The sequence below is a fragment of the Hippopotamus amphibius genome, chromosome 12 (genome assembly GCF_030028045.1).
Source record: "Hippopotamus amphibius kiboko isolate mHipAmp2 chromosome 12, mHipAmp2.hap2, whole genome shotgun sequence".
NCBI lineage: Eukaryota > Metazoa > Chordata > Mammalia > Artiodactyla > Hippopotamidae > Hippopotamus > Hippopotamus amphibius.
The window spans coordinates 49181426-49206452 of NC_080197.1; the positions used below are offsets into that span (position 1 = coordinate 49181426).

The window sequence follows — 25027 nt, forward strand, 5'->3', positions numbered from 1 at the left end:
CAAGGTGGAACTTCTTAAGGACTAGAGGGAAGATAGTGGTGGATGTGACTGTAGAAGAGTCTGTAGGTGGGAAGGAAAGGAGGTAGAGGGACAGGGAAGGGATGTTGGGGTGGAATCTCACCTCCCCTCCAAATCTTGTGTCACCTTGATTTCCTCCCCAAAGCAAGGAGGAAGTGTTCTCTGCTGAATGTGGAGAGAGTGCAGAGAGGGGTGAAGTAAGAGGGAACAAGTAAAAACAATATGTGGGGGTGCTGTTTGCAAATTCCTTTCGTTAGCATTCAAGTTTCTATTATCTTTTATAAATGAAAGCCAATTAAAGAAAGAGGTCTGTTCTAGTAAAAAGTTTCCTTTTTTTCTCAGAGAAGTCTTATTCAAAGGCTATCAGCAGAAAGACAGTGACATTGCAGGAGGGAATTGGTAAAATGCAGGAGCACTTATATATAAGAAAGTAACCACAGATTATCCAAGTTTTACTTCTTCCATGTGGGATACATGTTCTTTCCAGAGCAGAGAGTAGCTGCTGTTTTGTGTGGGGGTAAGAAATAACTGACTCCATGAAAAACTTTAATGAGACTGCCCTTTATAAAGGGCATATAACAGGCCTGAGTCAGTGGTTTGATGGTAATCTGTACTTTGAGCTAGGAGCCATTGTATATGCTATACTTATGCAGAGCAACATACATATGTGAGTTTAGGAATAAATGTTTGTGCCTTGTATTTAGCAATAGTGTTTATCTTTTTTTTTTTTTTGTTTTTTTTTTAAATTAGAGAAGGTGCTGGTAACCTACGTTAATTGCCAGAAAAAATCTGGTTACTTTAAAGGATTGGTGAATATTTTCACATGAAATCTTTGTACATAACCATTGTGTGCTTTAATAGACGTGTTTAGAACCCTGAAAACTCCTGAATGACTACCACACTTAGGATTTTAGTTAAGACAGTCCAAGCATACAAAATGCTCGTGCAGGTGGCTAAAACCAACTATAACCCTAGTCTTACGAGAGCAGTGCCCAAAGCTTGGAAGCCAGGCTGCCCTCAGAGTGTGGAGGAGTTTGTCCTGAAATTTGTTCATTTGGTCTCAGTTCGTTGTCTTTTTCTTTATGAGTTTTAGTTATAGTAATTCAGAGTGTGTTGATAAATAAGTTAAAGATTTCTGCATACTTATATTCAAGAAGTTGGAGACTTTTGCTAAGTATATGAAACAGCAAATATAGGTGATAGCTATATGTTGGTTTATGTGTTGGTGAAAAGTGTCCAGATAAGTGTGATAGTCTTCTTTTAGTAGGGAAAATGAGATTTTTGATGAGCTTTTCACGAGCTTTGGTTTTGAGGATTTTTTTTTTTTTTTGGTGGTTGTTGCTGCATTGCTCATGCTCCACTGATAATTTTCTTCATCTTTAGCTTCTTGATAGTTACTGTTTGAGTTCCTGGAAAATACTATTTCTCTAGGTTACTTATATGCTTTCAGTGTTTGCCCCTTTAAATTGGAAGCTGCCTTGAAGGCAGGGACTGCCGTGTGATCTCATCTGGTCTTCTTGGTTCTCATTATTGGCTCAGTAAGTAGTTGAAAATGAAGAAAAGTCTGTCCCTGTACATCCTTCCTTTTCTCTGCCTTTGGTTCTGTAGAGGTGGGTCAGGTTAATTATGCAGGTGCTAGTGTGTGTGGCACCTGGATCCAAACCCGTTTCCAGTGAAGCTCTTCCATCTCTGCATCCCATTAAACTAGTACAGCTTCCTAAAACTAAAATGAGATGTTGCTGCTTAACCCACTATAACTCATTATGTTTCTTTAGGAGAAGTTTTTGCAATATGTGGAAGCTGTGATGCTTTGGGAAACTGGAATCCTCAAAATGCTGTGGCTCTTATTCCAGAGAATGAGACAGGTGAAAGGTAAGCACGGACATGTTGTATTACCAAGTAATTGTGACATTCGGATTATAAACAAGGGGGTTTCTGAGATACTTTGGTATGTTTTTCTTCTTTTAATTTTTATCAAACTTTCACATATGCATAAAGAGTGAAATTATTTTACAGAGTTTGCTGTGAAAAGACAAGTTCCTTTGTTTCTCAATTTCCACCTCTCAAACAGTCATTTTCAACTTTTGGCTTTTGGTACTTAATACATACCATATTTCTAAACAGGCTTATATTGTTATTTCTTACTTTAAAAAACTTTTGTAGAGTTTTTTTTTAAATTTATTTATTTATGTATTTGGTTGTGCTGGGTCTTAGTTGCGGCTTATGGGCTCCTTATTTTTGGCATGCGAACTCTTAGTTGCAGCATGCATGTGGGATCCAGCTCCCTGACCAGGGATCAAACCCAGGCCCCCTGCCTTGGGAGCGCAGTCTTAACCACTGCACCACGTAAGAAGTCCCATCAGTACATATTCTTGATAAAAGAGCTAATCTTTGCTATAGCCTATGAAATAATTTTCTTGAGACATATGTACTATTAAAAGTAGCAGAGAGTGGAACACACCCTTAGAAATTTTAGCTAATGTAATGAAATGAGTCCTCTACTGACATTAAATACAGCACTAAACTTAGCATGGGTGTGTTGGAGTGGGGAAAGGAAGGTCTGGGTGCCACTTTCAGTTCTGCAGTTAACTGTGACCTTGGGCAGATCTCATCTCTCTAAGCCTTGGTTCCCTCATCTTCATGGTGAGGGGTTCGGATAGAATCAGTGATGTCAGCAAAGGTGGTCCTTCTCCATATGCAGGTATTTTGAAGTGTTATGGATTGTCCAGGTGTGTGGGGGGGGTAAAGGAGAGATGAGGGCGTTCTAAATAGTATATAAATACATGCAGTGCCCCAGGGGGAAACATCAGATTAGGTGATTATTAAGCAGTGCTGCTAAAAATGTGACTTGTGGACCCCGTGCTAGACAAAAAGCACTTTTTATCAGTGCATATTGTGAGAAATACGAAAACTGAGAGCGTGCATTTAGAATTGTTTATGGCAGTTGGCCATTGCTGGGACCCCATGCATGTCATGGACACGTCTCATTGGACTGGGGACATCACAGACCAGAAGTACTGGTTGCGGGATGCGTAGGGGCAACACAGACAAGTGAGCAGAAGCTGCTCCTTCACAGCCATGGTGAAGTCCAGAGAGATCTCGATGAGAGTAAAACAGTGCCGCACCAAACAGAACACAGGCACAGAACACCCCTTTCTCTAGCTGTTGTTAGTGTGATGCGCTTTCTCAGCCAGTGCTCTTCTGTTTTTATAAGTTAAGCTCTGTTGACAAATGATACTGGGATCACAGACAGACGAGATGTTTATTCTCTTCAAGTGGCTATCTTTTCCTTGGTTTGTGAATTAGTCACTCCTGTTGGAAGGGAAACCTCATGTCTTTCTGACCTTGTTTACCTCTGCTCTGAACTCTTGAGCCCTGTTGCCTGTCTTAAGTCTGATTCCAGCCAGCTTGGTCAAAGTGATGTGAACAGAATGGGAACAGTTAGCTTTAGGGAAGCAGCCATTTGACATTGCTGTATGATGAGATGTAATTGATTCATACATGGCAAATAAACAGTGCTTCACAGAGAGTAAGGAAGTAGGTGACACAGAGGATACAAAAGGTGAACAAATCTGTTTGCCTATAGACAACAGTCTTGTGGTTTTTTGTTTGTTTGTTTTATGGCTGAGCCATGCAGCATGCAGGATCTTAGTTCCCTGACCAGGGATCAGACCTGTGCCCCGTGAAGGTAGAAGCCCAGAGTCCTAACCACTGGACCTTCAGGGGATTCCCCAGTCTCCTGTTTTAGAATTGCGCTTCTTTGGAATTTCAATTCAGAATCAGGCAGGTGCATTAAACCTTCTCACAGTCCCTCTTTCCTGGTTTTTCTTGAGTTTCATCAGGTTATGTTCATTCTTCTTATTTATTTATTTATTTATTTGGTTGAGTCGGGTCTTAGTTGCAGCCTGTGGGATCTAGTTCCCTGACCAGGGAATGAACCTGGGCCCCCTGCATTGGGAGCATGGCGTCTTAACTACTGTGCCACCAGGGATGTCCCAGGTTATGTTCATCCTTGATGTCACTGAACAGTTCTGGTTCGTTTTTAACTTTGCTATATTTGCTTAGAGAAGTGAAGTAAAAAAGATTTATTGCTCTCACTATCTTATCTTCTCAATTAGTGGTTCTTAACTAGGGAAGCTCATTGGAATCAGTTTAAAAAATGATTTAAAAAGCTCTTTAAATGATTTAAAGCACTTCAAAAAGGGGCTTTAAAAAAAGTGCACATGCCTAGACCCTACTCTTGGAAGATTGATAAATAGTGCACGAGAGAGGGGCCCCAGCACATTTTTAAAGCTTCCCACTAATCCTGCTGTGCACATCTGGGGCTAGTTTCATATACTCTGGCTGGTTTTATGGATGAGATAATACTGGAAATTAGCCATGTTTTTTGGTAGTGGAGATGGGAAAAAAATTCCACCTCCAAGTTAGTAGAATCTGCCTGGAGCCATGTGTTGAAAAGCATCCTGAGGCCTATCAGGGAGAAGTAGTTTCTTTGGAATTTCAATTCAAAATCAGGCAGGTGCACTAAACCTTCTCATGGCCCCTCTTTCCTTCCTTTTCAGTAGGAAAAAGTAGTCAGGGCACAGGGGCGAAACACTTAGGCTGGCCTTGCTGTGCAGCAGTGTTTCTCAGCCAGTCTTATGCATCCAGTTTATCAAACTCCACGTCACCACGCTCCACCCCAGACCTATGAAGCCAGTCTCCCAGGGTGGAGCCAGGGCATGGGCATTTTATTACACCAGGTTAATCTGATTGTTGAAGCCAGGACCAGGAGCGACAGCTGGTTGTGGATGTTCTGTTGGAGACCAGAGCTGAGTGGTTTGAGGATAACACCCTACATCTGTCTTGGCAGAGCCAGGTGGGGAGCGGTGCCAGCCATCTGGTGACCTGGAGGAACACTTGGTGCTGCCCTTTAGTCACTGAACTACTCGTGCTGAATTAATGTTTGGGTAATGGGCTATGACACCGGCTCTCAAAGTGTTCATCCTCAGAATCCCCTGGGGGCTTGTTAAATTACAGAGTGCTTGGGCCCTCTCCCAGAGTTTCTAATGCAGTAGGTCTAGATGTGGCCTGAGATTTTGCATTTGTAACAAGCTCCCAGGTGATACTGATGGTCCTGGGACCACAATTTGAATACCATTTTGACCTATGATGGGAAGCTAAAAATCAGTTATAATCATGAATTGTAGTGAATTCTTCATTGTTGAGTCCAAGCTTTAGAATTAGCATTAGAATACATTAGAATAGTGTAGTTCAGAGGAAGACACTGAGCTGAAACAAGTAAGATACAGACACTGATTGCTTAGCTAGGGGAATAGCCAGAGGCTGAGCAGGACATAACAAGGGACAGTTGGGAACAGGCATGTAAGTCAGTGGCCTCGGCCTCAGGGCCTCTTAGCAGCCCTGCCACATCCCTGGCCAAGTAGAAGGTGAGAGGAGGCTCAGAGGTCTGCACTGTCGCCTTTCCTGTTTGGAACACGTCCTCTCCTGGTCCTTTGTGTGGCTCATCATTTAGGTCTCAGCCCACACAGCTCTTCCTCATTGAGGTCTCCCTCCAAAACTTCCTGTCACCTCAGAAGGGTCAGGTGGCCCTTCCTACGTATGCCGTCTGCTTATTTATTGGTCTGTCCACATACGCAGGCAGTCTCCTTGAAGATGGGCCTCTTTCTGCCTTGTTCATCACTGTTGTTCCCAGTACCTGTTTCAGATTGGGCCTGGAGTAAAATTTTGTGTAGGAATAAATAAATGGTATTGATCACAGACCTTACTTGAGGGGTTTTATGAATGAATGAAGCCGTATGCATTTTAGTTTGATACTTTAATTCTTTTTTTCTCACAGCATGTTATGGAAAGCAGCCATTGTACTTAGTAGAGGAGTGTCAGTACAGTACCGCTACTTCAAGGGATGCTTCTTAGAACCAAAGGTATGTTTTCTTTATCTAGTTTCCAGTTTCTTTAGAGGACTTCTTTCAAAAGCAGCTAACTTAAGTTTGGAAACATTAAAAGTAAAATGAGTTTGTTTTGATCAAATAACGAAAAAAGAACTCTAGTAATAATATTTTAGTACCAAAAGAAAAGAAGTAACCTCTTTAGAGGCAAACAAGTGTGTGCAGTGGAATTTTTAAAAGACTAATAGTAAGTATGCTCTGCAGTATTCTTATCATGAAACTGGTTTTAATGATAAATGTTCTTGACAGGTATGCATTTTCTGTAACTTTTGTAAACTAGTCAGTAACCAGTAGTAAGGGTTTTTCTTTTTGTTTCATTTTTCTTTGATTTGTCTGTGGTATAAATATATTTAGAGGCGTATATAGCCAGTTTTAAATGAATAACTGTTTCAAAAAATTATTTCACCACAGCCATCTCTTAGTGGCTGCATTAATTCCTGTCCAAACTGAAGTCATTCCCTTTAGATGTTTTTCAGTAATGGTGTTGATAGACCAGGATCTTTTCTGAAGGCCTTTGGAGTATCAATTAGATCTAAATCTGCTTGCTCACAATGATTTATTATTTTGGGATCATTTTCATATTTAGAAAAGAAAGAAAGTTGATTGTTATTTTCAAGATACTTATTCACTGAAAGGATTCCTTCCTTCAGATTTTTATCTTTGAGCACACTTTGGGCTGCATGTGAACGAGGGCTTAGGCAGGAGTCCAGGAAGCAAAACATGGATTAGATCTTTTTAAAAATTTATTTCCCTTTGCGGACCTTGAGTATTTGTTACACGTAAAAAAAAAAAAAAAAAAAAAAAAAAAGCAAGCAGCCACTGTTACCTCAGTCTCTTAGCCACCATTATAAAAAAGAAAAAAAAAAAAACAAACTGACAAACCCACTTCAGCTGTCTTTTGCACCTATTACGTTTCTTATTCCAAGAATATATTGTGAATATACTCAGTAATTAAAATTAAATTACATTATAGTTGATCATTATGTCGGCCCATCTTGACAATAGTCTCACTTTAATAACTAAGGAAAAGATCATTTATTTGGCATAGGGGTTGTGCATTGTGGCAAAGTTCCTTAGCATAAAGTGAACATTTGTGCATAGATATGTAGATCATAGCGCTCACAACTCTGAAAGCTTATTTGAGGATCCTGGTATGTGAAATTTGTAACGTGAAATTAACCAAATTTTACTTAAGGGGGCATTTGGACAAGAAAAATCATATAATGAGTCTTTTGGGCGTAGTTTCCTAAAGTAAAACTATTGTCAACACAGGTCAAATTAAGTCAACCTACAATGTTTTCTCTTTTCATTGAAAGTGTAACCAAAAGCAGCAAATTAGTCCAAAATGCCTTTTTCAAAAAATTGGCATGAAGTCTGCTTACAGTAAGAAACAAGTTTTTCCCCTTGTAATACTTGCAAAAGTTTACAGTATGTGTTGGTGAGTGTGTTTCTTTAAGTAGGTGCTCTGTATCGTGTACACATGTACCGTGTGATGCAGGGGCTGCCATGGTAAGTATGTTTTTCATGGAATAGAGTAAATAGCCATATAAAATCCCATGCATATGGCTAGAGGGTTTTTTTTCCCCTATATGCCAGCTTAAAGTGACACTTGTTTTTTTAAAAGTTGGTGGCGCTTTTTAAATGAATCAATTTTTAATAGAAGTAATTAGAAACTTTGTCTCAATTGTGCATTGTCAAATGATAGAACTAATGTACAAGGAGTCTTAAATTATGAAATGATGTAAATTGTTGGAGTATGTATTTTACGAATATAAAGAATGATTGGAAAGCAAAATAATTATGAAAGCATTGAAAAACTGAAATGGGTAATGAGGTTAATTTTACTGGGTCAGAGTTTTAGGTAGGTTATCCAAGCAGTCGTAGAACCTAAGCTAAAAATCTTGTGATCCTGTCACTTGACCTTCAGAATTCAGTCAGCTTCATCTGTAAAATGAGGGGTTTGAACTATGGATTTCTTAGATCCCTTTCATTGCTAAAATTTTTCTGTAAATAAAATTTCACCATTCACAGTTTCTCTTCCATAATTTGCTCTTTCTGGCATAGTCCTTTTAGTTTAGAAGTTAAGAGTCTTGAAGTCCTTTTTCTCTTAATTTTTCACAGCTATGTTCTTTGTAGAATTAGAATAAGGTGTTAATATATTGAATTTTAAAATAATTTTACAGGTGACAAATATCTTATTTAAACATAGCAAACAAAGGTAGTAGATATTCCTGGAATGGAAACATTGCTGTGCTTCTGCAGATAACCCATTCACCAAAGATAGTTTTGAAATTAACACATAATTTAAGCATTTTTAATCCATGTCCATCCCTTTTATTTGTGGCTGGACTTAGGGATTGTTGTCTCATACTGAGATGTTAGCCACTTTTTAATTTTTGTCTTTGAAATTTTTCATTCATTTCAGTGAAATAGCTCTACTTTTCACTAACATTTGCTTTTAATTTTTACAGGTGTTAACGTTCACTCATAATTAGATTCATTACAAACTTTTACCTTGTTCTTAATCACCCTTGGTTTTTGTTTAGATCCTTTAACAAAAGGATCAGTCGTCTGATAGGCAGACAGTTTATTTTCAGAATAGCCTGGGTTGTCATTTTGTACAATGATTTCTTTTTTTTTTTTTGTACAATGATTTCTTAATAAAATTCTTCTGGATGATAAATACCCTCAGTGGTTAACTTTGAATTTGAACCATCTCAGAGATATATGTTGGCCTAGCCTTCTTCACTTTACTTACTCCTAGGTAACTGGTTTTTCTTACTGGTCTTCTTAAAAATAGTGATTTTTAAATAACTATGGGTCTGGCCTCTGTCATAGATAAAAATTCTTCAGAGCCCCTTTCATATGGGCATTTTCCCCCCATTTTTTTCAAAATTGTGGAAAGAAAACAGTGAAAATTTTCAACTTTACATTTAACAGTTTTTATAATATTTGAAAGCAGTGATATTACATGATAGTGATAATTTTGGTTGGTGGTTTGTTAAAAACAAAAACCCCAGTCTACCTGTTGTGTAATCTTGTTTCTTTTTCTCAGTGCTTGATGTAGCTGAGTGATGTTAATAACTGTTTAAGAAAGCAGTCATTATGACTTCCTTGCAGAAAGTTTTTTTTTTTGTATTTTTAACATGCACGTTTGAGAAACATTCCAGTAATCATCTGATTTAAATACATGCTAAAATGTGAAATAACTCTACCAGTACTGTCAATAGAGTACTGTCTTGGACTGATAGTTACATTTTTCTCCAAAGAGCCAACTTCCACTTGACTCCAAAGTGCTTAGAATTGTGGCAGCCTTTTACAGAATGGAATTCTTGTTTTCTTTCTAAGATGTTGAAGAATGACTTATTACATTTAGCATATTAAAAAGGATTGCATGTTTTGGAATTGTGACTGAGATCTTTAATTTCCCAATGCTCAGATGGTGTTTTCATTTGTTTCAGAGAACATCAGTAAGCTAAAATTTAAGATTATCTTCTAAAGTCTAATAAAGTAGTCATAACAATTTTGGAAATTCAGTGTGTTTTAAAACTTACTTCATGTGTCAGTATTAGCACATTTTACGTACCAATCATGAATTTGTAGTATGAACGCTACATCTGTTGAATTGGCCCTTCGGACAGCTCCTCAAGACTCCATTCTGTTCAAGGCTAGTTTGCTTTATGCTGTAATGAGTGGGTTTATTACTAAAATAGATAGGGATGGAATTTTAAAAGTTGCTACTAAAATACATTCCCTCTCAAATGTTTAATCCACAGGGCTATTCTTACATGATTAAGTATAGATACTACAGTCAACACTTTGCGAAATTCCCCTGATACCTTGAATTAAAACAAAAACAAAGTCTCCCTTTTCTTCTACCCACTTTTAATCCCTGCTGATATATACTGTTGTGTTCATGGCACCCTTTCAAGTCACATTGGATTAGTAACTTTTACAAGAATATGGATCTACACCATTTTTGTAGCAAAGAGATTTTTTTCTTTTTTTTCTTTGAGAGGGGTGCAGGGGACATGGGAGGGGTGGAAGAAGGGAATAGGTTAGTTATTTCTGGCTGCCCATTATTGCTAAGAAATATTCCTATTTATAATGTATACATTTGCATCTTTTGAGGATGAGAAATTTTAATGTGTGAAAACAAATTCAGAAAAGTGACAGCAAAACATTGTAGTAAAAAACATCTAGCAGATGCAGGATCAAATGCTTCTCACTTTTTAGAGTAATTCACCGTATTTTAAGATGAACACTTTCACATTTGCATTTTTAAAAATGTCTGCACAGTTTATTGTCAATTCACAAGTGAACCCTTATAACAAAGGTGTATTCAGCGTGAGAAAGTGAGTTCCTGTATTATCCCAGGATTAAGGAATTGAATGTATATCTAATGCAATTTTAGTTTTCAAACTTCAAAAGTTTAAAAGTTTTAAAAAAGATTTTAACCTCTGGTTATTTTCAGTGGCAGAATGATCTCTTGCTTAGTTTGTTACATACTTATTTGTTATCATTTGGCACATTTATTATCAAGTAAAATCAATATTGAAATCCTATAAAATGTTATACAAGAGTATTTAATGCCATCTACAGAAGTAATATAGAGAAGCTTATATGTTCCAGACTTGAGTATATATAATATATGCCTAGAAAAGGGTTTGAAGATATGTGAAAACATTGATAGTGATTATCCCTAAGTGGTGTGATAATGGGTGATTTTTGTTTCTTTTTGCTTCTCTGTATTTTACTAAATAGCTTCAGAAAAAGAAAAAAAACCCTGTAAGGTTATAGTTTGAAATTTTGCTTTTAAAATATGTATTTAAGGGTTCTATTTTGGTGCATAACTTTAATTAGTCAAGTTTTTTGTTTTTTTCTTAAATATGGAAGGGAAATTAGGAAGTACTTCAAGCCTCAGTCCTTTGGGAGCATACAAGGGGATCTTTGTGGTAGCTTATTCTTGCTTTTAAATTGCTGTAGACATTATCAACAATACATAAAGCTTTATTTTCTATTTTAGTAAGAGAACTTGATAACAGAAGACGGTATTAAAAATTTTCGTACTGTATGAATTTATAAATTTTAAGGCATAAAGAGTAAAACTGGATATTCATTCCCCTTTAATCAAACATGTTCTTCACATTTACCCACGCATGTGTCCTTTCCTAAAGGAGAGAGCTTCCTGTGCTCCTTAGAAACACTAGTTACTATAATATGAGAATCTGATAGTCTTCCTCTTACCTACTTACTAGTTAAATATATGTAATGAAGAATTTTATTATGCCCTCTAGCTCCTTGAGTAACTTGTGATAATTGATCTTGAGGTATTTTTTCTTACAGTTTCTACTATCAGAGAGTTTAGGCTTTTTCTAAACACTTGGAAGAATTACTTCAGAGGAGATACTTCTTCCAGTGATACTTCTTTGACTGCTGACATACCAAACGAAGTATATTTGGTGTTAACTTTAACTTAGGACAGAATATCAGTTAAACATTAAATTGAGTATTGTAGGCAGATTTAAGAATGGGTTTAAAATGGGTTTATGTGCCAGTTCATCTCATTTTTCTTTGTTTACTGCCTCACCCTCATTTTCTTCCAGCATTCATCATATCTTGTGACCTGGTACATTCCTTGACTTTTGGCATATAATATTGATATTAAGATGAATCTCTTGGTTTCATACTTAGTATAAGACTTAGGCCACAAACATCTAATGGCATCATGGGTAGAAAATAAGATAAAAGAAATTATTGCAGACGTTTAACTTTTAAATTGCAGACTATCGGTGGTCCATGTCAAGTCATAGTTCACAAGTGGGAGACTCATCTACAACCACGATCAATAACCCCTTTAGGTATGGGCATTAACTGCATCTGTTTGAGGCATATGCATAAAGTTACTAATATGCTGCACAATGGCTTAGTGGGATTTAATAAATATTTATTTTAAAGTTTAAGGTCAATGCATTGTCAGTTCTACAAGTTTCACTTAGCATATCATGGGTCTTTCAAAACTAAACAGTTCTTAATTGCCTTTCTTCATAAACTATTAGAAATGCTTGCCTAGTTATTTTTAATTTCTTAAATTAGAGGAGTTTATTATGGAATATACATATACATTTGGAGTAGTTACAAAAGTTTATAAAATGGCATTTTTTTAACTGAGTGTCCATCTGTGGCTTTGATATTACTTGCTCAGAGAACTTAGAGAACATTTGAGGAAAGAATTAATCCAAAACGATGATTCTTACATTTTTAACTTTGAATAGTAATAGAATAAGTTATTCTACTTATTATGTGTTTTTTTTTTTAAACTAGTAAATACTTGAATAAACTTATATGAATGAATTCAGATTTCCTGGTTGTAGCAGACATTTCCCCCCAATACCCTGCTGGCTATGTTAAGTTGCTATTCAGATAATTTCGTTTGTTTGTTTAAATGTTATTCAGTTTTCTTCTGCCTGAGATGGCATTTCTCTTCATACAAGTATTTTTGAATTTCCTTTTCCATACTGAGATTAAAATTTGAAGTTCTCTTCACATACATTAAATTACCTACTTGGTTTCATCTATAAATTGACAGTGCTGAAAAATCTTTTAGTTTCTAGAGAAAATTAGAATTTAAAGATTAAAAAAATGGCTTGCTAGTTACTAGCTTAGATTAGAAAGTAGTGAGAAATTCTGCTTTACTCTATAGCAAGGGCACATCTCATTTAAACAGGTATCTCATTCCATCCTCTTTATGGGATTTTCTTTTTGTATGTACATTTTTGTAATACATTTTTGATAGTATATTTAGAATTTTTATGATAGTGTACTTTAGAATTATAATAGTGCCATACTGACGTTGCAAATTATTAGGAATTGAATGTTTTAAAAATTGCATTTTGAAGTATTTTGCAGTTAAATATATTTTCTTATTTTGAGAAGTAGGATGATTTTGTTCCTGGTCTTTTTAATAAATTTATTTTATACTTTTGGAAAATATAACTTCTGAACTTAAGAGCTGCGTGAAATATACCAGAGAATCTTTATTGGGAACTATCACACTTATTTTGACAAATATTTCAGGTTTATGTTGAAAGTAAACTGGGAAAAGAGGTTGTAGGGAAGATAATTAGCATTTTACTCTGGGTGGGGCTTAACAGCTTTTCCCATTTAGTTGAAATTTCTGTTAGAAGGCAATGTGTCAACACTTATTTTTTGGTAGTTCCTCACAGCTGTATATGTACAGGTAAGTTTACATTGTTTGAAAAGCTTTTAGCTGGCTATAGAGAATAGTTGGGGTTTAAGGAGCATTATATTTTAGGTAAGTTCAGGTTACGCACTATGTAAGAATAAGCATTTTAATTGTGCCAAGACCTTTGGTTTGAAAAATCAACCAGGAGATATTGTCCAGCAGCTTGTCAGTCTCATATATTGGTTGGTATAAATGTTTGTCCCAGTGCCTCTAGAGCACCTCTCTGAGGAGTTTTCTTTCTCTTCCTTATAAAATTGTGAATAATCACCATGAATGTAAGAACTATTACTGTTTGATAGCCTCCTTAAAAGGGATTTCTTTATTGAGGGCTACAATAAATATGCTTATTCACTTTGGGCTGCTTTTAAATTTTAAATTAGTATTTTAAAAAATCCTTAAGGGTGGTAATTTCTTAATTGTTCATTCTGTATATACATCATGAATGTAAACTAGGTTTTCTATTTTCCTTCAATTTTAGAAAGTGAAATTATTATTGACGATGGACAATTTGGAATCCACAGTAAGTGAGACTGAGTTTTGAAAATCTTTATTCACGTGGTTGAGATGCTGCTTTACATTTCATTAGAAATAGCAATAGGAAATATGACAGCGTATGATATTGAAAATAGAGACTAGGTCCAAAAAACAAATGCATTCTGTTAAATAATAGTTTCCAGTACAATTCTTTCTTTTCTTTCTTTTTTTCTTCTGGCCATGCCATGTAGCTTGCAGGATCTTAGTTCCCAAACCAGGGGGATTGAACCCGTGCCCCCTGCAGTGGAAGCGCAGAGTGCTAACCACTGGACCACCAGGGAATGCCCTCCAATATAATTCTTAGGCTTTAAAATTTTATCTTTTTGGTTTTATTTGGCTGGTGACTTTAGGTATATGAATTAATGTAATTAATTGAAAAGTAAAGTATTACACTTAACTGTTACTATGTCATCAGTTAAAGTGTGAAATGTTACTCATTACTCATAAGCTACATTTGTTACTCATAAGCTACATTTGTGCATTTTCTGTTTGTGTGTGCACTTATAGTAAAATCAAGGTTAAGCAGAATGTTCTAGTAATTCTGGCTGAGTATTTAAACAATTTACAGTGGAATATAAAGTCCTTTTCCTTCTGAAAATGTTATGCATTCATACACTTTCTGTATCAGTAAATACTGTATCGTAAGGATTCAAGCTTTTTCTTCAGTGACTGGAATTCTCACGTGTATCAAAATTATCATGCTAAACTGCATTTTTAGTTTAGATACTATACTGTAGGAGTCAAAAGGTGTAAAGGGGGGGTGGGCTGAATGTGTGCTTGCATTGACTGTGAACTAGAGGTATTGCTTATAACCAGCTTGCATTTCCTGTTGAGTATAGGAAGGAGTAGGGCCTGAATGTTTCGGTTTTGGTTTTACTAGGTACATACGTTTATCCACTTTAGAAATGTACATGCTTTTGCAGTATTTGGACAGGAATTTAACTTATTTTTCTTGATTTTGTTTGGGATTATTTTATATTACCTCATAAGGTAATCTAATATATTTGAATAGGTTTGGTGTTTTAGAGTCTTCTTTATTTACACAAAATTTATGCTACATGTTTTGGAGAGCCTTTTTTTTTTTTTTAAGATTTTTTTCTTGTTTATTTATTTGGCTGTGTTGGGTCTTTGTTGCTGCACATGGGCTTTCTCTAGTTGTGGCGAGCGGGGGCTGCTCTTTGTTTTGGTCCGCAGTCTTCTCATTGCTGTGACTTCTCTTGCTGCAGAGCTCGGGCTCTAGACACGCGGGCTTCAGTAATTGTGGCATGAGGGCTCAGTAGTTGTGGCACATGGGCTTAGTAGCTCCATGGCATGTGGGATCTTCCTGGAGCAGGGATCAAACCCGTGTCCCCTGCATTGGCAGGCGGATTCTTAACCACTGTGCCACCAGGGAAACCCTGGAGAGCTTTTCTTAATGGAGGAGCTGTCTCATTTCTTCAGCTGTAGTGCATGCATGACGTTCTGTCCTATTATGTCAGTTACTACGCATGGTTAGAAGTGCATGGTGTTTCTTTTGTCATTTGTTGTCGTCCTTATCTTTCTAAATTCAGCTTTGGTTGGCTTTCATGATGGAAAGCCATTTCTCCAACTCTGTCCATTTCTGAAAACAGTGTAAAATAAAATTAAGAGATGGTAGTGGTTTCTCTTCATGTGTAAAATTTGATAGTTATGAAATCATACCTAAGGGTAAAACTTTTTTTGATTTTTTTTTTTTTCTCTTTTTTAAAGTCCCGTTGAAGAACTAAGGTCCAAAACAATTTCAGCTCCCTGGTATTTATGAAAATGTTATTACCTTTGTTAGTAAGAAACTTCAAGTTAAACAGTGCTAACAGTGTTATCACAGTTGTGCAGTTTATGTATGGTGGAATATATAAATGGAAAATACCTTTGTTTTGTTCTTACCTCCTCATATCTCTATTGCCAGCACTAGGGAAATAACTAATTTCTGCTGAACATTTCATGTGAAGCTTTGTTTTCTTTTTTTAATATATGGCATTTAAATTTGTTTATATATTTATGGCTGTGTTAGGTCTTAGTTGGGGCACTCAGGATCTTCCTTGAGGCATGTGGGATCTTTCGTTGCTGCAGGAGGGCTCTTCACACTGTGGTGTGTGAGTTTTCTCTTCTCTAGTTGCCGTGGGCGAGCTCCAGAGCATGTGGGCTCTGTAGTTTGCAGCAGGCAGGCTCTCTAGTATAGTAGTGGTGCTTGGGCCTAGTTGCCCCTTGGCATGTGGGATCTTAGTTCCCTGACCAGGGGTGGAACCTGCATCCCCTGCATTGGAAGGCAGATTCTTTACCACTGGACCACCAGGGAAGTCCTTTCATGTGAAGCTTTGGAAGCACAATAGTGATCGCCAGTGGAACAGCTGCTAGGTCAGAAGCCATCTTGGAATATGTATTCTTTCTAAGATAGATTTGTATAACATCGGTAATATATTCAATTAGAGTATTTTAATTTACTTTAGTTGTTAAAGTTTGGTAGTTGTTAATGTTCATTTAACTTTTCTCTCCTACTTCATATAAAAGTTCTTTTTCAATGACAAATTTAAGACTGCTTATATATTTGCTTTGAAGAGAAATACCAGTGATAAATAACCTGAGTTTATTAAACTGTGCATGTGGACTGGAATTGTCAATGTATATTGTACTTATTGGATTGTTTTTTAAAATGTGTCTATTAATTACTGTTCTTCATCTCTACTTTGCCAGATGGTGTTGAGACTCTGGATTCTGGATGGCTGACCTGTCAGACTGAAATCAGATTGCGTTTGCATTATTCTGAGAAGCCTCCTGTTTCAATAACCAAGAAAAAATTAAAAACATCTAGATTTAGGTATGACCATGTGTATTTGTTACTTAGACTGTTTGTTTTCACTAGTGCTGTAGATTTCTGATCCATCTGGTTATAGCCTTTAAGTGTATAAACTAAGAAAATAACATGCTTACAGATAATGTCACATTTTCTGATAAAGACAGGGTCTCATGAGAGTGAACCGCTTCTCTGCCTGAAGATTGCTACAGTTAAATGTATTTATGTTAGTCTTACTCTCCAAATTGGAAACCAGAAAATTTTGTTTTTACTTAGATAAGTGATTTCCAGGCTTATGTATGTTTGTAGTTTCTACCATTTAAAATTTCTTAACGTAGCCATAAATATTTTGTTTTCAAATTGACATAACGAAATGATTTTGTGCTAAATGAGGGGAGAATGGCATAAACAGAGAAAAATGATTGTTGGAAATACACTTCAGTGTCCTAAATTTTCCTGTGGCTTGAAAATGAAAAACTTTTTTGTTAAGGTTAGGTCGCAGTTAATAGCAGTTCCAGGTTATTTTAATCTTAATTTAAGAAGATTTAGATGTCAAGCTTTGTATAAGTAACTAAATAGTAAGTAACTGATTTTTTCTGTGATGTCACCATGTAAATCTTTTTTTTTTTTTTTTTTTTTTTGCATAGTTGTGGCACACGGGCTTAGTTGCTCCATGGCATGTGGAATCTTCCCAGGGCAGGGCTCGAACCCATGTACCCTGCATTGGCAGGCAGATTCTTTACCACTGCACCACCTAGGAAGTCCACCATGTAAATCTTTGAACTGATTTCTCAATGACTGAGGCAGCCCTATCATTTGAAATTTTGTAACTTTGGGACTGAGTCTTCTAAGTCTTCACAGTGTAATGCAACTTTTTCTGACAAAATGTCAGGCAGGGCTGGATTAAAAGGGCCATTTTCAGTAACTGAAGTAAGTAATAATAATACTTATCTTCATAATAAAATTGATAATGATGTTACTGTTTGTAAATCCATAAATATTTTACAGTAACTGCCAAAAATATTGTAGTACTTGCCTATCCCAGTCATAAAATACATAAGGGCAAGGGTGGGTAACACTTGAGTCCTTTCCATTGGCTGTTCTGTGAGTAAAGGGTTTGGGTGTATCTTGTCTCTGTACCTTAGCTGTTCTAGGCCTCTGCTTTGCTTCCGAAAAACCTAGGTAATTGGACCACGTGGCTCTGCAAGATCCATTTGTTTGCAAAGGTCCTCTATCCAGTTAGTCAATAATAATTGAATATTTTATTTACGTGTTAAAAGAAAAAATAAATTGTGTTAACAGCTGTAAAATGTTTTATTAGCATAAGACCTTGAAATAAAGATAGCAGTAGAAGATAAAGCCTTGGTTCGTTGGGCTTATTAGGATTTTTTTTTTTAACTGTAGTTAAGAAATTAATAGCAGAATTCCCTGGTGCTCCAGTGCAGAGAGCACGGGTTCGACCCTTGGCTGGGGAACTAAGATTCTGCATGCTGCTGTGTGGGCAAAAAAAATTAATAGATGCTTATTGGAGCTCTGATAGGATTGCACATGCACACTGAGTCTTGTGCTGTCCTTGTTTATATAGAGATTGAGGGTTTATGTATATTATTGTGTTGCTTAGGTTTAAATTGGAAAATTTTTATAACCATACTTAGTTGGGCTCTACAAATTAAGTAACTGATTCCTACTGAAATAATTGTGCATAGCTAGAAATTGGTGTTTGTTTTGACCATCTTTTTACCCCCAAGTTCATATTATTGGTAGGTTACTCCTTCATTGGCTGGAAAATAAATTTATCTGCAAGTTTATCTGGACTTTTTAAAACTTAGCAACAGCATTTGCATTTTAAATAAAACACTGGACATGATGTTTTTATCTCATTACCACCACATTTTAAACACAAGTTTCTCTTTCACTTGATTCCACCAGAACTTGGAAAGTAATAATTACTTTATTATTTTATGATAGATCATAACATTTATGTAGCTATTTGAGGAAAACCTTTAATATAAATGAACTAAATTCTTTCATAGATCCCTTTAAGCTTCATTTTTTGGCCGGCGGCGGGGGTGGGTGGTTAGGTGCACATTGCTATTTGTAGATTAGCCTTTTTTTTTTTTTTCCTGGGCTGAGGCAGGATCCTAGTTCCCTGACCAGGGATTGAACCCCTGCCCCCTGTGTTGGGAGCGGTGAGTCTTAACTACTGGATCACCAGCAAAGTACCTAGAATAGCCTTTTTTTTTTTTTTTTTGGTGTGGTCGAGTTGGGTCTTCATTGCTATGTGTATGCTTTTCTCTAGTTGCGGCTAGTGGGGGCTACTCTTCAGTGTAGTGCTCGGGCTTCTCAGTGTGGTGGCTTCTCTTGTTGCAGAGCATGGGCTTTAGGCACACAGGCTTCAGTAGTTGCAGTACACAAAGGGCTCAGTAGTTGTGTCTCACCAGCTCTAGAGCACAGGCTCAGTAGTTGTGGCGCACAGGCTTAGTTGCTCCTCAGCATGTGGGATCTTCCTGGACCAGGGATCAAACTCGTGTCCCCTGCATTGGCAGGCAGATTCTTAACCACTGCGGCACCAGGAAAGCCCCTAGAATAGCCATTTTTAATCTTCCATGCCTTCCTTGCCTATTCATTGTCCACGTGTGGTCACTTCATATGTCCTGGTAGAGAAAGTTCATTCCTTCAGGCTCACCAGCAAAATCAGTTGTTCAGAACTATTTCTAAGAGTTTGGAGCAAAGAGATGAGATGATCGTTTTTGTTTGGATTATTAAAATGGTGCTACTTTTGATTTTTTTTTTGGTATGATTACAGATCATTATTACTAATTGAATAGTCTGTGTTCATGCTTCTCTGGGAGACGTCAGACAATGTGCCTATGAGACAAGTCTGCAGTTGTTGGAGGCTGCAGGACATTCAGAGAGAGCAGGCCTCGCCGGTGCAGTTTTATTACTTGAATTGTTAAATGGATCTCATTTAAATCTAAAATGAAAAGTTTTCTGAGCTCAACTATATTCTATACAGTAACATTGCTTCTACATCACTGGTATTGAAGTTGTTTAAACTGTGTACATTTCAGTTGGTGCAAGAAATAATCTAGAATTGAGTTGACTTTTTGGCATTACAAGTGGTCTGTGGAACTAATCACTTCTCATTGGGAGTAAACTAATCTTTGTGACCCAATGGCTTGGGTAACTTGTCTTTTGTTTTCATTGCTTTGGGGTCTATAAGAGTTTTAGACTCTTGGTTTATTTTTTTTATTAATCGGTTTTATTAAAGTTACATACATATAATATACCCACATAAAAACTATGAATACATGCAAATATATATTTAATACAATAGTTTTCTTTAATAATAACGTACAGTTCATAAAGTACCTGGACTCACTGGTGAGGAGAAGAAAGGGGAAATTTAAAAATTTATAACCTCCAACTAACAGTCTTTTAATGCACAATAACAAAATATGGTTCAAATTTGTACTTGTTTTATACATATATATTTGTAAAACTTCTCATAAGAAATTGAGATAGCCAATTATAAATGGATAAGAGTAAGTGCCCCTTTAGATTCATTTTAAAAAACCCAAAGAATTAATGAAAACAGTCTTAGGCATAACGAGCATTTATCTCATTTTAATACTTTGCAGATGTGTGGAGATAAAAACATCACTATTTTATAAAGTATAACTAATATAGTATGTGTAGTCTTTGTGTAATATTTTTATTTGAGGGTTTAGCATATACAGGGAGCATTTTTATTTTTTTATTTTTTATTTATTTTTGGCTGCATTGGGTTTTTGCTGTGCGCAGGCTTTCTCTAGCTGTGGTGAGTGGGGGCTACTCTTCATTGCAGTACACGGGCTTCTCATTCCGGTGGCTTCTCTTGTTGCAGAGCATGGGCTCTAGGGCACGCGTAGTTGTGGCCCACAGGCTCTAGAGTGTAGGCTCAGTAGTTGTGGCTCTCGGGTTTAGTTGCTCCACGGCATGTGGGATCTTCCCAGACCAGGAATTGAACCTGTGTCCTCTGTGTTGGCAGGCGGATTTTAACCACTGTGCCACCCGCGAAGTCTCAGGGAGCATTTTTCAATTTAGCATTTATGTAACATCTGTATGGAGTTTCCTTTTTTTTCACCTTGTGTATTTCATTATTTTTCCCTTTTATATAGGGTAAAGCTGACGCTAGAGGGTCTGGAGGAAGATGACGATGATAGGTTATCTCCCACTGTTCTTCACAAAATGTCCAATAGCCTGGAGATATCCTTAATCAGTGACAACGAATTCAAGTGCAGGCATTCACAGCCGGAGTGTGGGTATGGCTTACAGCCTGATCGTTGGACAGAGTACAGTATACAGACAATGGAACCAGATAACCTGGAACTAATATTTGATTTTTTTGAGGTGAGTATATTTCCCTGAGGGGGTGAGAGACAGTGCAGGCAAGAGCTTATTTTTACATGTGTTTTGATTTTTATTATAGTTTAATTTGTGTAAATGCATGAGTCATACAACTTTTTAGATGTTTACTCCTCTATAAATGTTAGCAGATTTTAAAAACTCTGAGTTGACAGATTCATGTACTATTAAGAATATAATTGAGAACTTCAGAATTGATATTTTAAATCAAGACCAGACGTGTTGATGTCTGTGTTTATTCTAAATATAAACGAAGGGACTTCCCTGGTGGCGCAGTGGTTAAGAATCTGCCCGCCAATGTGATGGGCCACGGAGCAAGTAAGCCTGTGTGCCACAACTACTGAGTCTGCACTGTAGAGCCCACATGCCTAGAGCCCGTGCTCCACAACAAGAGAAGCCACCGCAATGAGAAGCCCGCACACTGTGGCTAGAGAAAGCCCACATACAGCAACGAATACCCAATGCAGCCAAAAATAAATAAATAAATTTATTAAAAAAAATATGTACATATAAATGAATTGTATCCAGAGGAGCTTCCAAGGATAGAGGGAAGGGCAGGCTGTGTAACTCGTGGTGGCAGACTGATGTAACTGGCATGATCGAGTCCTTTTCGTGACTGAAGTCTGTGGTTTATTGAAGCATTTTATAAGAATTCATTGTAACAGTGGACTCATTTTGCAACTTTGCTTGATATTATAAATGTGTAAGAAAAAAATAGTTGCTATGAAAATTGTGCCAGATTATTCAGAATCTGTGCTGCCAACTTTCCAGAGCTGCTTGTGGCACTTTACACTGAAGCTGTCCAGCTTATGGGCTGTGCAGCTGCTTCTCATGAATAACGTTGGGTCCTCCCGTGAGGTCCTGGCTCTTCGGTATTTCCACTCATTTCCACTAGATTAGAGTTTAAATCTTTGAGGGTCAGGTAGGAAATGTTCCTTACCCAACAGTAGCAACTAGCTACTGTTTCTTAAAATAGCAAAATTCAGGCTGGATTAGAACCCACTAAGTAACGCTTATAACCTTATAATATAAATTAGTTATAACTGTAAAATTAGATCTTGCCTAATTAATAAGATCTGTGAGACTTTTATTATAAAAATATGAAGTTTTGGTTGAACGTTTCCTTGTTCTTCTCGTACCTACCCTTTAATAATCTCTTGAACAGCCTAACTTCCCTTTCATTTGGTTAGCAGTTTGGGACATACAAATTTATTCATAGACTAGGTGGATAAAGTACGCTGTATAATCTCAAATTGAGTATTTGGTGTCCTGTCCCTCTGTGTCATTTGAGTAGATTCATTTTTAAAGAATAAAATATACATTAAAAGTCACTGCAGGTGTATCTTAGTCTTGAAATGTAAAAGTACTCAGAAACTTTCAGTCGGAGCTTTATATTCGTGTGATACATGTTAGCAGACCAGAAGTGCGAATCAACGGTTATGATTAATAAAGTAACACATAAATTCTTAAATGTACTCTGTACTAAATATCTTTATGTACTAAAAGAAGGCATGTTACTCATTACAGCAAAGCTGTCTAAGTTACCTGAGTGTAAATTTGGTTGTATTTCTCATTGATCTTCCTCCATAGATTCTGAGTTGATTTTAATGGTGTCTTTTGATCTTTAAATGGGAAATATTGAAGTACAAGACTCTGGGTTGTTCTTAACCTCGCTTTTCAGGAAGACCTCAGTGAACACGTGGTTCAGGGTGATGCTCTTCCTGGGCACGTGGGCACAGCGTGCCTCCTGTCATCCACCATTGCAGAGAGTGGGAAGAGTGCCGGAGTCCTCACTCTCCCCATCATGAGCAGAAATTCCAGGAAAACAATAGGCAAAGTGAGAGGTAAGTCTGCGGATGCAGGGTGACCCTTACAAATAAGCAAAGGTTAGGTTAGGATTTTGGTTAGTTTCACATTGGGCTTTTGAGAATGGTAAAGAATTAAATTAATAAGCTGTTTTAGAATATTAACAAATACAGTAACAATAGGGACATCTAATTTTCTGGAAGCTTTACTTTGAATGCATTTCGACTTGATTTCTTCCTGTTTGATCAATTGATAAGGCTGGTTTGAGTGGTATTTAAGTGTAATTGAGCTTGTCATAGCCCTTTTAATTGTCTTTATTTCTTTCCTTTCCCCCTTTTTTCCTACGAAAGTTGACTATATAATTATTAAGCCGTTACCAGGATATAATTGTGACATGAAATCTTCATTTTCCAAGTATTGGAAGCCAAGAATACCATTGGATGTTGGACATCGGGGTGCAGGGAATTCTACAACAACTGCTCAGTAGGTTGAATATTTGAGTAGTACTAGCAATTGGTAGCTCATGCTTGATAAGGTTAAATAGGTTTGAGCAACTAAAGGTCAAGTGATCCTTTTAATTATTACCCTGGAATTTAAATGTAACTTGGTAATTGGGGTTTCCAGTTCAAATTAATTGCAGTCTAACTCTCTGGTAAGTTTCTGGTCAGTCTTTTTAGTGTTCTACTGAATTGATGAGAGAGAGATTAAAACTAGAAATCCAGGAGAGGCGAGCTTGCTGCAGTCAGCCTGATGACCTCAGCGTGTCTTTGTTGTAGTCCCGACTTTTGGCATGCTGTTCTCTCAGGGTCTTAGTTTCCTCACCTGTTCTCAATACTGTTTCCGTACTTTCACCCTGTTGGTGTGCCCGCCTTTTTCCACCCTCCCCTGGTCAGCCAGTATCAAGTCACCTGAGGCTTCAGTGCAGGAAGCAGGTTTCTCCACTACTTGATGCCCATTGCAAAGGGTTGTTTCCCTGAACTGGTCCCTCACTTGGGGAGGTATGGGGGTGGTATAGGAGATGTCTGTATTCAGCTTGTAAAGACCTGTCATTGTTAGAGCTTGATTTATGGAACGAATACACATACCAACCAAGTGATGCTCACAGTCTTATTTTGGGGATGGCAAAGTTAGCCTCAACATAAAGACTAAGCACTGTGTCCATTGTTGAAAATATAGTTGACTTCTTTACTAAATTTATCTTTTCTATAGTATTAGTAACTATATTTCTATACATTTCTTTCAGGCTTGCTAAAGTTCAAGAAAATACTATTGCTTCTCTAAGAAATGCTGCTAGTCATGTAAGTAAACCTCTCTTTCTTTAAATAACTTTGGACTGGTTGTCCAAAGGTAGGAAAGCAGAGAAATGTAGGTGTGGGGAGCCTCCTCTGGTCTGCATTAATAGGTTAAAAGGGAGACTATTTATGCTTCTTCTAATTATATTTCTAAGTGAAGATAAAGTATTTCTAGGAGTTTTTATTTAGATTCATGGTGAAGACTGGAGTTAAAACAATGGAATCTTAAGCATCCTCTTAAAATTAATTAATTTGAGGTGTAGTTGATGTATATTATAAATTACAGGTATACAATATAATGATTCACAGTTTTTAAAGAATATTCTCCATTTATAGTTATTATAAAACACTTGCTGTATTTCCTGTGTTGTACAGTATATCCTTGTAGCTTATTTTAAACCTAATTGTTTGTACCACTTAATTCCCTACCCCTTTATTGCCCCTCCTCCTCCCGCCTTCCCTTTCCCCACTGGTAACCTCTAATTGGTTCTCTATATCTATGAGTGTTTCTTTTTTGTTATATTCACTAATTGTTGTATTCTTTAGACTCCATATAAGTGATGTCGTGCAGTATTTGTCTTTCTCTGTCTGACTTATTTCACTTAGCATAATACCTTCTAAGTCCAAATGTTACAAATGGCAAAATTCCATTTTTTTTTTATGGTTGAGCAGTATTCCATTGTGTATATATACACACACACATACACCACATCTTCTTTATCCATTCACTTAGGTTGCTTCCATGTCTTGGCAGTTGTAAATAATGCTGCTATGAGCATTGAGATACATATATTTTTTCAAGTTATTGTTTTTCGGCTATATACCTAGGAGTGGAATTGGTGGGTCATATGGTAGTTCTCTTTAGTGTTTTGAAAAACCTCCATACTGTCCTCCACAGTCACTATACCAATTTACATTCCCACCAACAGTCCAGGAGGGCTCCCTTTTCTTCACATCCTCGCCAACA

General features: G+C 36.8%; 1 protein-coding gene across 5 annotated transcripts in view; it reads left to right on the forward strand.

The window, feature by feature from the left end:
* GPCPD1 (glycerophosphocholine phosphodiesterase 1) overlaps positions 1–25027 on the forward strand; it is a 58962-nt gene that overhangs the window by 7332 nt on the left and 26603 nt on the right. For 4 of the 5 annotated variants that reach the window (XM_057701385.1, XM_057701387.1, XM_057701386.1 and 1 more), the window contains 9 exons: positions 1794–1890; positions 5858–5942; positions 11752–11827; positions 13691–13732; positions 16456–16579; positions 20716–20947; positions 22644–22806; positions 23119–23251; positions 24012–24066. In XM_057701385.1, the coding sequence (XP_057557368.1) occupies positions 1794–1890; positions 5858–5942; positions 11752–11827; positions 13691–13732; positions 16456–16579; positions 20716–20947; positions 22644–22806; positions 23119–23251; positions 24012–24066 (1007 nt within the window). Of the gene's footprint in view, positions 1–1793; positions 1891–5857; positions 5943–11751; positions 11828–13690; positions 13733–16455; positions 16580–20715; positions 20948–22643; positions 22807–23118; positions 23252–24011; positions 24067–25027 lie in introns of those variants that run through there. The other variant, XM_057701389.1, reaches the window with a different exon arrangement.